The following is a 15868-nucleotide window of genomic DNA, read 5'->3' as shown; positions in this document are numbered from 1 at the left end:
GAGAGAGACAGAGTGTGAGTGGGGGAGGGGCAGAAAGAGAAGGAGACCCAGAATGCAAAGCTGGCTCCAGGCTCTGAGCTGTCAGCACAGAGCCCGATGTGGAGCTCAAACCCAAGAACTGTGAGATCATGACCTGAGCCGAAGTCAGACGATTAACTGACTGAGCCACCCAGGTGCCCCTGTATTATTTGAGTATTGTGTTTTGCTCACATTGTGCTCAGTCATCATCACTTATGTTTCACAAAGCAGACTTGTCTGTTTACAGCCTAAAGGACTGTTTGCAGGATACATTGAGAGGAGCGGAACCTTAATGTGCTGTTGGGTGACGGATCCTAGTTACACACATCTGACTGTAGATTAAATATATAAAATGTCATCTACACATTGGTATGAGGTTCAGAACATGGGCACATGAATTAGATTCAGTGGATAGGGAAATAAAAGGCCATTCCACTGGAGTAGTGACTGTTAAGAAGCTATCTTGCAGTCATAAATATGTATTTATTTGGTAATTAGGAGTCATTGAATTTATCTTGGTGTAGTGGAAAAGACACTGCATTAGGTGTTAGGAGAGCTGAGTCCTAGTGTTTTCTCTGCTACTAGCTCCCAAGGATGACCTTGGGCAGATCACATCCTCTCTTCCAGACCTCAATTTTCTCACCTATTAAATGTGAGGAATGGACTTGATAATCATCAGGGTTCTTTCCTGCTTGGTCTGGAGTTTGAGTTGTCCTTTCAGGTTAGTCATGAATAAGGTGTTGTTCTAGTAATTTGACTCTGAAAGAGCCATATGTCCTGGAATTTTTTGGAGGGAGTTTTAGTATGTGGGAATTTTCTTGAATGGTCTTAAATTGCCCTGAAGATTGGACTTGTGATTGGCTTGGTGATAACCAAGCCATAGGGCCCCTCGAAGCCCTGAGCCTGTCCCTACTAGGCATGTTAACGAGAATGAATTGAGAATCTCCCGTGACAGCAAGGCTCAAAAAGCAATCTGGTAGTAATCCCATTAAACATTTTCTTCATTTCCTCCTCTGTTCCATTGGGAAGCAAGTGGCATTGTGTTCCAGTGGGGAACTGGTTTGGCATCATCTGGACGGCGGTTATGCCCTGGGCAGACTCTCCCATTGTTTTTGACAGCAAAGGAGCCAAGCAGAGTGACAGGTAAGGCCCTTATTTCTTGAGTCCTATATTTATTCTTTGTCAAGAAATAGTGACACACACAGGCAGGAAATGGGTAAATGGAATTTTGCTTTTGCTGTTTCTTAGTTCCTCTGTCTTAAGTCTCTGTGTTGGCTGGTCTGTTAGTCTTGTTAGACTTTTTGCAAACCCAGTAAAAGTACCCTTCCTCGATGCCAGAGTTTGCAGCCCGTTGAGAGATAGATGCGAGTCAGTTAAGTGGAGACCAGAATAGTAGCACTGGAACTGTTAATAGTTAGGTTGGAAGACATGACTTAGGTGTTTGGAGATAATGTGTAGCAATAGTGAGCCTCTAGATTCTGAATCCCAGATTGGATTTACTCACCGGGCACTGTAGCAGCTGCATGGTGTCAGCCCCGCTAAGCTCACTGCATGGCTGGGAGCACATGAGGAGGCACCCTCTCTGCAGGTAGGCACATCCCAAAGGGAGAACCTAGAAGGACTGTGCCTCACATACCCAGTTCCTCTTTCCCAAAAGGAGAGCAGGAGTGAGTGAGGAGGTAGAGAGAGGGGCCAGGAGTGTTACTCTAGGGAAATCTCTGTACATGGGCACATGAGTAGGTAGTGAGCACTATGCCCATGGGTCTGTTGGTGTGTCTGTGTTGGTCATTTAGCCTGTAGGCTTTCTCTCCTGTTTTTCACTCTGGGGCCCAGCCTCTTTCGGCTTCTCTCTCTGCTCACCTCTCCCTCTGCTCTGTGCTCTCACTGTGGGCCCCTCTCTTTCTCTGTATATAGCACCATGTCTGTATCTCCTCTTCTTCCTTTCTTGCTCCCTTACTTTGTGGCCCAGTCTTCTGAGTGTTGGCTGTAGGAAAAAGTTGCACAGGAAACCTCTACTCTCCTCTAGGTGAGAGCAAAGGAGGAATTTTTGAGGGTGGGATAGGAAGTGGGGAAAGAAGGGAAGGGAAAGCCATGGTGGGAGTGATGCACAAGGTGTTGGGGTCGTTCTGATTTTCCTAAGTCCTGGAGTCTCTCCTGTTCAGCTGGTGGTGAGATTGGTCACCCTGAAGCCCAGTGGTGGAGTTGGGGAGGGTACTCTTAGAGAAGGAGAAGGGGGCACTGGGTGCTAGATAGGCAGTCCAACTCACATGACCTTGAAAGCATTCATAAAATAAACTCATACTTCCCAGACATTTTTTCCTGCCTCATCTAGGTATTCACTGCTCCCTGGGCATTTCCTGCTTTCTCATTCCTCTGTGTCTATGGGTAAGCTGTTAACCCTGTCTGAAATGTCTTTTCCTTCCTGTTCCTTCTGGTAATCTTTATTCTGTTGTGATCATTTTTCAAAGCATAGCTCAGATACAGCTTTCTCAGTGAAGAGTCTTCCCTCTTCTGACACCATTGCATTTTCTTCACATGCCTGGATAGCACAGTGTACTGCATTATTATGAATTGTTTATATGTTTTCCCACATGCCAAAGACTGAGCTTTTTCAGGGTAGGAACTGTGTCTACTTTCTCTTTCAGCATAGGACTTGTAACTGGAAGAAATCAGAAATGCTTTTATTTGATTTAAATGACTTGTTTGGGTTCTGATTAGGGCACAGCTTACGTTCCAAGTTGATTGGGGGAGTTTTATGATGAGACATTAGAATAGATCATGAACTTCCTGCCCTCAGTCTTTCCCTTTTTATTCCTCCATCTTTACTTACTTGCCACTGCTGCAGCCCTGGGTGTCCTTTCCTTGCCTGACCACAAGGCCTCTTGCTTCCTCTCTGATGAATGTGTTGGAAACACCTGTTTTGTCCCTTTCTCATTCTATAGGGTACTTGAAGGTGTGAAGGGCATTTTATTAAGACACTAGTTGATTAAACAGAAGTGTCAGAAAAGACTGGGGCACCTTGGGTGGCTCAGTTGGTTAAGCATCCAACTTCAGCTCAGGTCATGATCTCACGGCTCGTGAGTTTGAGGCCCGTGCCAGGCTCTGTGCTGACAGCTCAGAGCCTGGAGCCTGCTTTGGATTCTGCGTCTCCCTCTCTTTCTGCCCCTCCCCCGTTCATGCTTTGTCTGTCTCTCTCTCAAAAATAAATAAACGTAAAAAGTGTCAGAAAAGAGTTGCAGAATAGACTGTATTTCTCTGCATGTTAGACCCAGTGACCACAGTTTCTAGCAGAGTTGGTTGGGATTATAACTTGTCAGTGAAGACAGTATAATTAAGGGAGAAAAAATGCTGGATTTGGAAAGCAGGTTCAAATTCTTAGTTCTGCCTGTGTGTTCTTTGGAGTTTTGGGTTTGCCTGCATGTGATGGCAGCTGAATGTATGAGATCTTGTTGCTTCTAGGCCTGCTGATGGACAGAGCTAGGAGATAGACATGTGCACACACATATTTACACATATGTACACCCGTGTCTATTTGTCTGCTTCTACCAGGAGCTATGATGGTTTACAATGATTTCTCTAAGACAATCCACTATCCCATGGTCGATTCTAGCCTTCCACCTTTTTATGTCTGTGCCTTTCCTCTTCTCTCTGCCAGTGAGAAATCTGGCTTCTTTATCTCCAGTACACTTACTTATTTGTTCAATCCCTTGGTAGGTAACTAGTCTCCCCACCATGTCGTTCGTGTTCTTGGTCAGCGCCACCAACTTAGACCAGCCTGCTCTGGCTGCAAGTTTCTCCTGGGCCCTGGTGGTGCTGCCTGAGCTCCTTCTCTGCCCAGTTTGTTCTGTTGTGAATGTGATTTCAAAAGATTTTTTTTTTTTTTTTTGTAGGCCTGGAGAATTCTAAAGCAACCTGTGTTCTTGCTGGCTCAGATCACTCAGCTTCGTTGACGGGTTCGTACCAGCTCTTTTAGTCTAACATGCCATTCAGAGTTCTGCACCATTTCTGCCTCGCGTGGTGGATGTTGGACACGGAGGGAAGAGCTGAGTCAGAATTCTGCTGCCACCCCTGGTCTTATCTTAGGAAGTTTCTTTTTTTTTTTTTTTAATTTTTTTTTTTAACGTTTATTTATTTTTGAGACAGAGAGAGACAGAGCATGAATGGGGGAGGGTCAGAGAGAGGGAGACACAGAATCTGAAACAGGCTCCAGGCTCTGAGCTGTCAGCACTGAGCCCGACATGGGGCTTGAACTCACGGACCGCGAGATCATGACCTGAGCTGAAGTCGGCCGCTTAACCGACTGAGCCACCCAGGCGCCCCCTTAGGAAGTTTCTTTACCTTCGGAGACTGTTGTCTTATCTATCAAAATACTCTGGATAGTTGTGAGAAGTAAAGATGAAAATACATGAAGGAAATACCAGCTCACTTCCTTTCCTCTCAACTGTACAGTAGGGATAATATCTTCCTCTGAGGGTAATTGTGATTGCCAAATCACACAGCCAATAGTTAGTTTATATATCACATTGTTATCTTATCCATCAGATCCATTTTGGTGTCTAATTCAACTGTGTATTTTCTCTAGATGTTTGCTCTCAGATTAACCTGTTTTATCCACCTCTATCTTCTAGTCTATTTATCTACCTGTCTGCTCTGTCTGTATTCATCTATTCTTTATTTATCTACTTGTCTCCATTTTTATTTACCTTTCATCTTTGTATCTTTCTATCTAATCTATGTGTCTGTATATCTTTCTAAATCGAGTTATGCACATAATTCTCTAATTTATTTGTATTTTTATGTATTTTTCTAACCTATTTTGTATTTTTATGTGTTTCTAGTCTGTTTCGTCTCTTTGATCCCTCCATCTCTGTCTAATCGGTTTTACTCTCTCACACTATATCTCTCTTTTTGACTATGCATCCTTTCATCCATTTGACACCCCCCCACCAATACAGTACAAACATCCCATTGGCGATGCAACATATTCTTGGAAGTGAAAGTGACCTCTTCCAAAGGTTTTCTTTCAAAGCCAAGATTGCCCTGATCCCTACCAGTAGACTGAGACAAGAGGTCTGAGAGATTTATTTTGATAAGACTTCTCACATGGAGCTGAATGCAGGGCATTTTTTAAGCAAAGGGGAATGACTTTCACACTTAGTATTTTCAGCGTTTTATGTGGAAATTAAGGTGTGTACACAGCACGTGTAAATTAACAGTGACGTGCGTTCTTCAACATCAAATTTGTAATGCAGTCCAACTGAGAAGCTGCTACTGTTTCCAAAATACAAGAACCATGGTGTGAGAGTTTAAATACATTATACATTCTAAACTACAGATAACTGGTGATTTAACAAATTCAAAATAGCCAACCAACAAAAGAAAAATCTACTTTTAGCCTATGTCTCATAATAGGTAGACTTACATATATGTTGAAAGTGTTGAGTTGAAGTGAATGCCAACTATAAAGGACTCCCCTGGGCATCTGGCCCCACCTCTCCTTCTATAGAGGAAGGACTGCAGGCCCCAGAGTGAGAAGTGACTAGTTCATGCCCTATAGTCAGTGAGGGTTGAGGAAGGCATTCTTTTCTTTTCTTTTTTTTTAATGTTTATTTATTTATTTTGAGAGAGAGATGGCATGAGCAGGGTAGGGACAGAGAGAGAGAATCCCAAGCAGGCTCCACACTATCCGTGTGTAGCCCAATGTGGGACTCTATCCCATGAACTGAGAGATCATGACCTGAGCTGAAATCAAGAGTCGGACACTCCACTGACTGAGTCACCCAGACGCCCCAGCAAGGCATTCTTTTCTGAGAATAAGAGTATACTAAGAGATGTTTCTAATCTGTCCTGATTAATTTGATGGCAAGTATTATGTAAACTTAGAGATTCTCTAATTGCTTGCTAACAGTTTCTTAGAAAATCTTATGATCAGTGAAATTATTATTTCACATGTGGAACACTTTTATTGTGTTTCTAAAACGGATGTTGAATTTTTATTTTATTGAGATGTAATTCATACGTAAAATTTGTCTCTTTAAAGCGTATAATTTAGTGATTTTTAGTACATTCAGAAAGGAAATTGGTTTTTGATATTTTAAAAGTGGGTTAAAAATGATCAAGATTAATATCTCTTTTTCCTGGTCTAGTTCGAGCTGTCACACACTGGATTTTGCTCATTGCTCTTTAGACCTTTTCTCTGGAGTTGTGGTGGATTATATAATTATTTGGCATTGCAGGAGAATTTAATTTTGCCTGCTGATGCAACAGTGTGATGATCCGCATGTGGAAGACAGTTTGTCTTTGCAAAAAAGCTGGTTTAGACTTACTAAGATAAATGAAGGCTTATTACAGACACAGGCGCACTATGAGTGGCATCTTGGTAGCTAACCAGTCCATTAAATGGGTTGAGACTGGCTGAGGGGGTCCTCATAAGGGATCTTCATACTTTGTACACTCTGGTGAAGTCCAGGGAGGTTGCCCTCTCTCAGGGTATGAAATAGACCAGATTCACATCATAGAACTGCAGAATGTCAGTGCTGCAAGGTCATCTGGGTGACAAAATGGCTCCACTGGTTTACACTCCCTCATTTTAGACCTGATGAAACAGAGGCCCAGAAAGTGAAGTGATGCACCCAGTATCAAAGAGCTATTGAGGGGCGTCTGGGTGGCTCAGTCGGTTTAAACGTCTTGGTTTTCAGCTCAGGTCATGATCTCACAGTTTGTGGGTTCAAGCCCTATATTGGACTCTGCACACACAGTGCAGGGCCTGCTTGGGATTCTCTTTTCCTCACTCTCTGCCCCTCCCCCACTCATTCTCTCGTTCTCTCTCTCTCTTTCTCTCTCTCTCAAAATATATAAACTTAAAAAAAAAAAAGATTAAATAATAGCTCTGGAACTTGAACCCTGAATCTTGGTCTGATGTCTTTTTCATTATACTGTTTGGCTTTCTACCAGACTGCCCTATGGCAAGCAGCACTGGAAAACTTTTTTGGAAGGTCACAAAATGCAGTGGAAACAGAGGGCTTGGTTTCCGCTTCCACTTGACTCGTTATTAGCCATGTGATCTTGAAAGTCATTTAACATCTCCAACCCTTGATTAATTTATCTTCTAGAAGAATGCTATCTAATAGAAAATATAATGTGTGCGCCATTTCAAAAAGTAAAAAGCAGGTAAATTAATTTTAATAATATATTTTATTTGACCCAGTATATCCACAATATTGTTTAAACCAGTAATCAATATGAATTTTATTAAGGAGCTACATTCTTTTTTTTTTTTTCCCAGTGTTTATTTATTTTGAGAGGGAGAGGGAGCGCGTGCATGAGAGAGAGCACGTGGAGGAGGGGCAGAGAGAGAGGGAGAGAGCAAATCCCAAGTAGGCTCTGCACTATCAGTGCAGAGCTTGATGCAGGGCTCGATCTCACAAACTGTGAGATCATAACCCGAGCTGAAATCAAGAGTCGAGTGCTTAACCCACTGAGCCACCCAGGCACCAACCCCCCCTTTTTTGTGTGCTAAGCCTTCGTAATTTGTTGTACTTTTTTGGTTTTACAACACTTCTCAATTTGGACTGTCCACATTTCATGTGTTCAGTAGCTACATGTGCGTGCTGTGTGCTACAGAGTAGAGTGTAGAAACTTAGAATGTTAGGGTTGGTTGCAAAAGCTCTTAGAGACCATTCAAAGAGTCACAAAGTATAGGTTCTTGGGCCAAATTTTGTAGTTTATGGCTCCATTTGGTGTGGCTTCCAGTTAAAAATGGTTTAGAACGTGAATGCCTCGTAGACTAGCATGTGTCCTCTAGCTTGCCACTGTGGCCCACAAGTCTCTCTTGTGGCTGGTATCATCAATTACACAGCCTGCCCTTCCAGGCCAACCGCCCTCCCCTCTGATTTTCAGCTGGTGAAACTAAGGCTTAGGAAGTAATTTGCCCAAGGTCAGTAACTAGTTAGCAGGTCCAGGAATAGAAGCCAGCATCACTTGACTCTGAATTTGCTGTCTTTCTGTTAATTCACATTGTCAGTCAGTCGCATTGCTGCTTATACCTCAGGAGGACTATGAGGTTCCAGTGAATTATGGTGCTGCACAGAAGGCAGGCAGCAGCATGATGTTTTCTGCTGGACAGGGTGTGTAGAGAAATCCTCCCAGGTCTGAAAAGTTTAAGCTTAAATAATGTATCTTTTAACCTGTTATTTAAAAAAGTTAATACATATTTTTCCTAACCACAGGTAATACAAGCATACATTTAAAAAAATGTAGAAAATGGAGAAACATGTTTTTCTTAGGGTAGATGTTCAAGAAATATTTGCTGAATGAATTAATGAAAAAATAAACTCATACGTTCCTATTCCTTGACAGACTAGGAAGAACATTTGGCCTCGTTTCCTATTTATAGAATTAAAAACAATCTTCTACGTTAAAATGCCGTACATGAATTTTGTATCCTGCTTTCTGTAGGCCCCGTTGTAGCATAAGAATAATACAACTTCTTTTAGCCACTTTCTTTTTTCAGATTGTGTTATTTTCCATCATTTTGAACTAATGTTCCTTCACCTCTTTTGTTCCCCTTCTGTTTGTTTAAGATGCAGGAGAGCTGTATGTTTGGGGAAGCAACAAGCACGGGCAACTGGCTTCCTTGGCTGCTTTCCTTCCTCTGCCCCAGAAAATAGAAGCACATTGTTTTCAGAATGAAAAGGTCACTTCTGTCTGGAGTGGGTGGACACACCTGGTTGCTCAGACAGGTGAGAGAGCAGCAGAGAATTTGTGGTTGGTGAGAGCAGTTTTGGCGGGAGGGGACAGCTGTCTAAACAGCTATGAATGCTCAGGGCTAAGCAGGTAGGTTTTGACAACGAAAAGCTTTAAGGCCTGGGATGGGGAGGATCTGGGATCGAGTTCTGTGGTCAGCCAGATATGGAGCTTTTCCTCTCTGGATCAAAGGGCTGCACCCAAAAAGGCAAGGCTAGGTTAGATGAACTCTTTCTGGTCCTATGAATTCCTTGAGGTTTTGAGAAGGAACCTGTTGCAGCAGACGTTCCCAGAAATTTGTCCAGGTTGTTGGGGAGGTGGGGAGTCTTTGCCTTGTCATAGCTGAAGAGATGACTTTACTTGCATTTCCACCTGAGTCTAAATTAAAGGTTTCAGAAACTTGAAGATTGGTATTTCAAGATTGAGGCAGGAGCATTATTTTGAATTACGGCTGGCATGATATTTTGATTTAAATTTCCATTAACCCTAACAAACCTTTGGTTCGGACATCAGCTGTTCCCTTATGGTGCCATGCCATCCAGCTGTTGGCATCTTTATCTTCTCTTGAGTCTCCATTTCTTTCTTGTCTTCTCTGTGGGGCAGTTCTCCTTTTGTGGTCTCCACATTGCTGATTTTGTTCTCTGGGGTTGTTGTTTTGTGACCTCTCTTCTTCCCTGCCTTCCCACAGCTCCTGCTGACTTTGGTAGGGTTTCTCAGACCGGCAGTTTGTGATTCTCAAGATCTATTATCATGTCAAAGTCTCTTGAACTTCAGGGGTTCTCAGGAGTCCCTTTGGCTGCCTTTGGCCTGCTTTTTAGCTACACGCAGATCTCTAGGCTCCCAAATACCTACCTAGTGACTGTTAGTTACTGCAGTGCTTTCTGGTTTTTGTAGGTGCTCAGGTGAGCTTCAGTTATCCTTGGGAAGTCCCACATACTACACATGTGAACACGCATACGCTTGTGAGTGTTCATATTGACGATGCTTTTAATTGGTCTTTTAAAAAATTTTATGACCATTTTGGAACAGAGGGCTGTGTAACAAAGGTGTAAAATAAACTTTCCATACTGACCACTTCAGAGGCTGCTCTAAAGGGGGAATATCATGACTTTCCTCAAAGAGGTTCAGACTGCTTGAAGACTGGGACTGTCTACACAAAGTCTTCTTTCTTTCTTCTTTTTTTTTTTTTAAATTTTTAAAAATGTTCATTTATTTGTGTGTGTGTGAGAGAGAGACAGAGCGTGAGCTGGGGAGGGACGGACAGAGAGGGAGACAGAGTCTGAAGTAGGCTCCAGGCTCCGAGCTGTCAGCACAGAGCCTGACACGGGGCTTGAACTCACGAAGCGTGAGATCATGACCTGAGCCAAAGTCGGACGCTTCATGGACTGAGCCACCCAGGTGCCCCTACACAGAGTTTTCTTTATATAAATTTTTTTTTTTTAATTTTTTTTTTTCAACGTTTTTTATTTATTTTTGGGACAGAGAGAGACAGAGCATGAACGGGGGAGGGGCAGAGAGAGAGGGAGACACAGAATCGGAAACAGGCTCCAGGCTCCGAGCCATCAGCCCAGAGCCTGACGCGGGGCTCGAACTCACAGACCGCGAGATCGTGACCTGGCTGAAGTCGGACGCTTAACCGACTGCGCCACCCAGGCGCCCCTACACAGAGTTTTCTTAAAGCATAGTAGTTGTTTATTTGTATAATTGTTAATATTTGTCTATTACCCCAGACACTGAGCTCTGTGAGGGGCGGCACCATTATTAGTCTTGTTCACTTCTGTATCTTCACTTTCTAGTTGAAAGAGAGTAAATATTCAAATGCATATGAGTCAGGGTGGACAGCTAGGATTTCTGATCTCTCTTTCCTTGGTGTCACTGGTTCTCTTTGCATTCATGACTCCAACCAAATCAGTTATTGTTTATTGGGAACCTATTGAGCAATGTGGTGAGTGTGGGAGAAACAGGAGAAAAGAACTGGGCTGTACCCTCCGTAAAATGTGTAGACAGGCCTAAGTCTAAGAATACAGACATGGAAGACCTTACCCTCCATCTGTCCATCCATCACACGATGGTGAGGATCTGTTTATGTACCATACCTTGTAGTATATCTAAATCCTGCCCTCAAGGAGCCCCTTGTCCATTAAGGGAGAGAGACCTGTTATCCAGCTTCGGTACATTACGGTAGGAGATATGCAACAGTGGAGCTAAGACAGTGCGCAGGAGTGCCATAGAAGGTAGCAGTAGTGTGAGTAATTGTGTGTTAACAGGTGGCTGTTTCATGGTTAGTCAGTTTTCAAAGAACTACGGTGCAATGAAATACACTTACTACCAAATGGCAGTGAGTTTGGTTGAGTTTGTCAGTAAACCCCTTAACCAGTTATGTAGTTGACCAATGAAAGACACAAAGATGCTGCTTCTTGGGTGCTAACTTTGTAGCATTGTAACTGATACTGATTTCCGCTTCTGGGCTAAAGCCCAGCCCTCCCGGTGGGAGGTTGGAACCCAGGGCCCTAACACTGTTTGAGTCACCCCAGCTGCTCTGGAGCTCAGCTTCACATCTCCACCTCCACTTGACAGCAAGATTTTTTGGTAATGTTTCAGCTGTTTAATTAGCTTGTTAATTCAGATCTCTTGTGTGTATACTCTGTCACTTTCCCCTTAGTCCAAGAATGGTCGTAAGCTGGTCTGAGTGTCCTGGCTCTTGTATTGAATTTGGGTAAATGGGAGTCTCCTGCTCCCAATTGAGGTGTTGCCCTTGCATTGCATGATGTTCAGCAGCATCCCTGACCTCTACCAAATAGATGCCAATTTTGCACTCCTTCTAGTGGCAGTAGAAGCTTTTGCTCTGGCCCAGTGTCACTGAGAAGAAACACCCAGGGCTCCTGGTTTAATCAGACTCAGCTGCTCATATTAATGGGAACAAGATTTGCTCACAGGGTCAGAAGCAGCTCATTAGTGGAACAAGGAGTTACTTGACTGTAGTTGTACAAGCTCTAGTGGTGAATTGCTCTTGGGACCTGCTGGCAGGCCACATCAGCACAGGGCTGCTCTCGGTCTAATTCTGGAAGGCATTGGTTGTGTGATCCTGATTAAAAGAAGGATCTATGCACACTGGCCATATATCTGTCCAGTGAGATGGGATGGGATGGGGTGGGTTAGGACGACAGACAGAGAAGCGGACTCTGCTTTTCCCCATCTCCATGGTCCCTAGACCAATGACACTCAACCATAGGCGATTTTGTACCCCAGGGAATGTTTGCAATATCTGGAAACATAGTTGGTTGTCACAACTGAGGGGTGCTGCTGGCATCTAGTTGGTAGAGGTCAGGGATGCTGCTGAACATCCTGCAATGCAAGGGCAACACCCCACAACAAAGAAATACCTGGCCCCGAATGTTATTCTCGCCAAGATTGAGATATGGTGCCCAGGACTCACACACATCCCTGGTGGTAGGTGCTTAGCTAGGGCAGTTCACATGCTATCAGGATAACTTTAGAGCTTGTCTGTATGGGAATCTGGGATGCAGTCTCTGCCCTCCCCCTTCAGAAGACTGGTGCCTGCCTGCAGTGTTTGCGATGGAAAAATACTTTTCTCTGTTAGTCAGAGGCACTTGGAAAGAGTCCAAGAGAACCTGTTCTAATCTGGGAAAGTTGGCAAGGATACCTGTGTCTCAGGCTGGAGGAGCTGCATTCTAGAAACCTTTCCTAAGCTGCTTAATATCCCTGATCATTGTTCTCAGGAACTTCGTGGGACTCCTGGGTGTCTTTATCCAGGCCCAGTGACCTGCAGCTGTCTCATCCGAGAGTCATGATTTCCCGGCCCAAGGTGCTTCTAGTAAGATTTGGGTGGCAGATCTGGGTGCCTTCCTAGCTTCCTAGGACTTTCACCTTTCTAGGCCTCTATTTCCTCATCTCTCACGCAGTGTGTTAAAACCTGCCTGCATTCTACATGGGGCTGCTGTGAGGTTCAAATGAATGAATCTGTGTGAAAGATCCCCAGTAATTGTAACCTTCTGTACACACCTAACTAAGTGAGGGGTGCCTGAAACTGGGATATGTGAGTATATTAAGGAATAAGCAAGACTTTTAGAAAGACTTCCTTGTCAACAGAGTCTGTGCAGGGCTTGAGACATACCAGCTTTCCCCGAGGGCTTCTGCGCTGCCCAGAGAGGCGATGCTCAGTGCCCAGCTCTGAGAGGGAAAGGTTCCTAAAGTCTTTCACTTACACATAGCTGGCAAGTGGCTGTTTCGTTAGGAAGAGTTAGGAAGATCTATCTTTGTGGCCGCCCAGGTAGTTTTTCTGTGAAAATCTCTGATCACACTATTGTTCCTTCATGCTACTCATCCCAATTTGTAATCATACATATCCATCTGTGTTCTTGTAATGCCTAGACTGTCCACCCTGTGAGAGCCGTGTCTGTTTTGCTTGTGGCTGTGTCCCCAGCACCTGGCATAGGCCTGGCACATAGTAGATGGTTAGTAGCTAAATTGCTGAATGAATGAATAAATGGCAAGGTAGAAAGCAACGTGGACTTTGAAGTCAGACGGGCCTAGGTTTCTGAGTCTCAGCTTTGCCCCCTTCGTGAGTGCGTGGTGGTGGGCAGCCCCGCCTCCCTCTACCTTTGTGGCCACCACCGTAGGTCAGGCCCCTGAAACCTCTTGCCTGGATCCTGCAGTGGCCTCTGACGTCTTCATCCTCCTACACTCGCTCCCTTCCCCCCAATCTGTTCTCTACACCTCGGTTGGAAGGTCTTTACAAACCCATCGTTTCACGTTCCAGTGGCTTCCCAATGTTCTTATGATGAAAACACACTCCTTAGTGGTCCCGCGAGGCCCCATGTGGTCTGCCTTCTGCCTGCCTCGCTAGCCCTGTGTCATACCATGCCAGCTCTGGCTAGCCAACCAGTCTCCACTGTGGCCTTTCCCTGGTATCTTGAATGCATCATGTATTTCCCACCATAGTGCCTTTGCACCTCATGTTCCCTCTATTTGGCACACTTATTCCTATGCCCCTTCTTCATTTTGACTTAGTTATATCCTTTTCTTCTCAGATCTCAGCTTGGTCATTTCCTCCCTAGGGAGGCCTTCCCTTGCTCTCCCTGACTAATCACTTTTTCCTTTTATCTGTCTCATAGCACTACAACCTCTCCTGTGTGCTGTTTTTTGTAGATTCCTCCTCCCCTTAGACTGTGAGCTCTATAAGGGCAGGAACTACAATTGGTTTTGCTCAGCATTATATCCCCAGTGCTTGGCAGAGTAATTGGCACATATGAGTTTGGTACTCAGTAATGTTGGGCAGATGAAAAAATGAGCTTATTTTCTCATCAGGAAATGGGGAAATATTGCTGACCTTGTGTGAGGATTAAATGAGATGATGTCTTAAATCTTCCAGTATCCATGGGGACTGGGCTCATGTGTCGGTTCAGTACACATTAGTTTCCTCTGCTCGTGAAAGCTCTGGAGCTCTCTGGAGGTCACATGCCCCATATCTTCACCTTCCAGCAGAAGTCTCTGTGGGACTGATGTGGATGTCTCTGCACAGGTAACAGGTTGATTCAGGACTCTCCTGGAGAGTGCGGAAAGATCAATGCTTACAAATGCTAAGTGCTGGTTGCTGGTGATTTATTAGAATCTCAAGGGGAATGATTTACACAAGATTCAGACCTTAATGTGGGATTGGTCAGAGTGTCTGGAATCTGGTTGCTTCCCTCATGCTGGAAGCTTTCCCTGAGCCATGCAGTATCCCAAAGTAGCCTGTGGTCTCACAAAGGCTATAGACTGAGAAAGTGAGCCCACATACGATTCTTGACATTCTTCACTTTCTTCAGTGTCACCAAAGAAAGTCCTAGAGAGTTGGAGGTTTTAGAGAATCCGAGATGGAAGAAGACATCTCCTTACCTTGCAGATGGGAAAACTGAAAGAAGAGAGAAGGTGACTTTATGGCAGCATTTAAGCTGGCAACCTGATTCTACTTTTCAGTTAATTTTCCCCCCTCCCATCACAGTGCTCCTGGTTCTTGGTTATATCCTTTTAATTGAGATATGTTTTATTCTTTTGTTTCTTTAAAGTGGAGAACTGCATGGCACACATGGAAGGGACCAACTCTTAGCCACTCTCCTTTCTTCAAGTGTCACTGGCCAAGAAATATTTTATTGTATTTGATGTCTAAGCATTAGTGAAATCCAAGCCCAGCCATTGATTCACACGATTTTTTTTTTTTTTTTTTTTTGAGTTTATAAATATATCTAATGCTGATTTTTCTGTTTTGGGGCCAAGATCCTTTCTAGAGTAGGGTGACAGTGTATATTACTCCATCTTCTTTGGGACCATGTGTCGTGAAACCTCAACCGAGCTCAGGAGATTCTGACCTCATGGGCTCTATTTAAAGCAGATGCTTTGGAATTCATGATGTTTATGCTTTAGAACTCTGAAAACACAATGGCTGAAAGTCAAACCGAGCCCAAAGGACTATTTTGAAATGAATAGTTTTTGCTTCTTATTAAAGTCATTAGTTTTTATCCTAGAATCCTTAGAATGAATGGATGGGAAGTTAGAGCTCATCAGGCCCAACTCCTTCAGCTTAGAGATGGGGAAACTGAGGACTGATGAGGGGAAGGGCATGAAGGAGGTAGGGCAGAACTCAGATCCCAAAGCTCTCGATCCGGTGCTCTTTCCACCTTGTCATATTCTTTCCAGAGATGATGATGAGATGTGGATGGCTTTGCTAATCAACCCAGGAATAGCAGTTCCTTCTGTACATGAAGTTGTTTCAAGAAAACTGATTTTTTGAGAGAGAGAGAGAGAGAGGGCACTAGTGAGGGACACAGAGAGAGAATCCCACAAGGGGAAGAGAGAGAGAGAAGTGGGGCTTCTCTGGGGTTCACGTTTTACCTGAAGCGGGGCTCGTGCTCCCTGGAAGTGGGACTCAAACTCACCCAAAGCGGGGCTCGAACTCACGAACTGTGGGATCATGACCTGAGCTGAAGTCACATGCTTAATGACTGAGCCACCCAGGTGCCCAGTCATAGTTCTTACGGACCACTTTTATCATTATATAGCGCTTTTGTATCCGTTTTCTCATGTGAAGTGGCAACATGGGTGTTAT

General features: G+C 44.1%; 1 protein-coding gene across 1 annotated transcript in view; it reads left to right on the top strand.

Annotated features, from left to right (window-relative positions):
• The window catches only part of SERGEF (secretion regulating guanine nucleotide exchange factor), a 235063-nt gene that overhangs the window by 15216 nt on the left and 203979 nt on the right, over positions 1-15868 (top strand). The window contains 3 exon segments of the mRNA XM_042904399.1: positions 1048-1161; positions 3909-3971; positions 8601-8759. Of these exon segments, the coding sequence (XP_042760333.1) occupies positions 1048-1161; positions 3909-3971; positions 8601-8759 (336 nt within the window).

Source organism: Panthera leo, chromosome D1 (assembly GCF_018350215.1).
Source record: "Panthera leo isolate Ple1 chromosome D1, P.leo_Ple1_pat1.1, whole genome shotgun sequence".
Taxonomy (NCBI): Eukaryota; Metazoa; Chordata; class Mammalia; order Carnivora; family Felidae; genus Panthera; species Panthera leo.
Note: the sequence above shows the minus strand (reverse complement) of the source record. Positions and strands in the feature narration are given on the sequence as shown.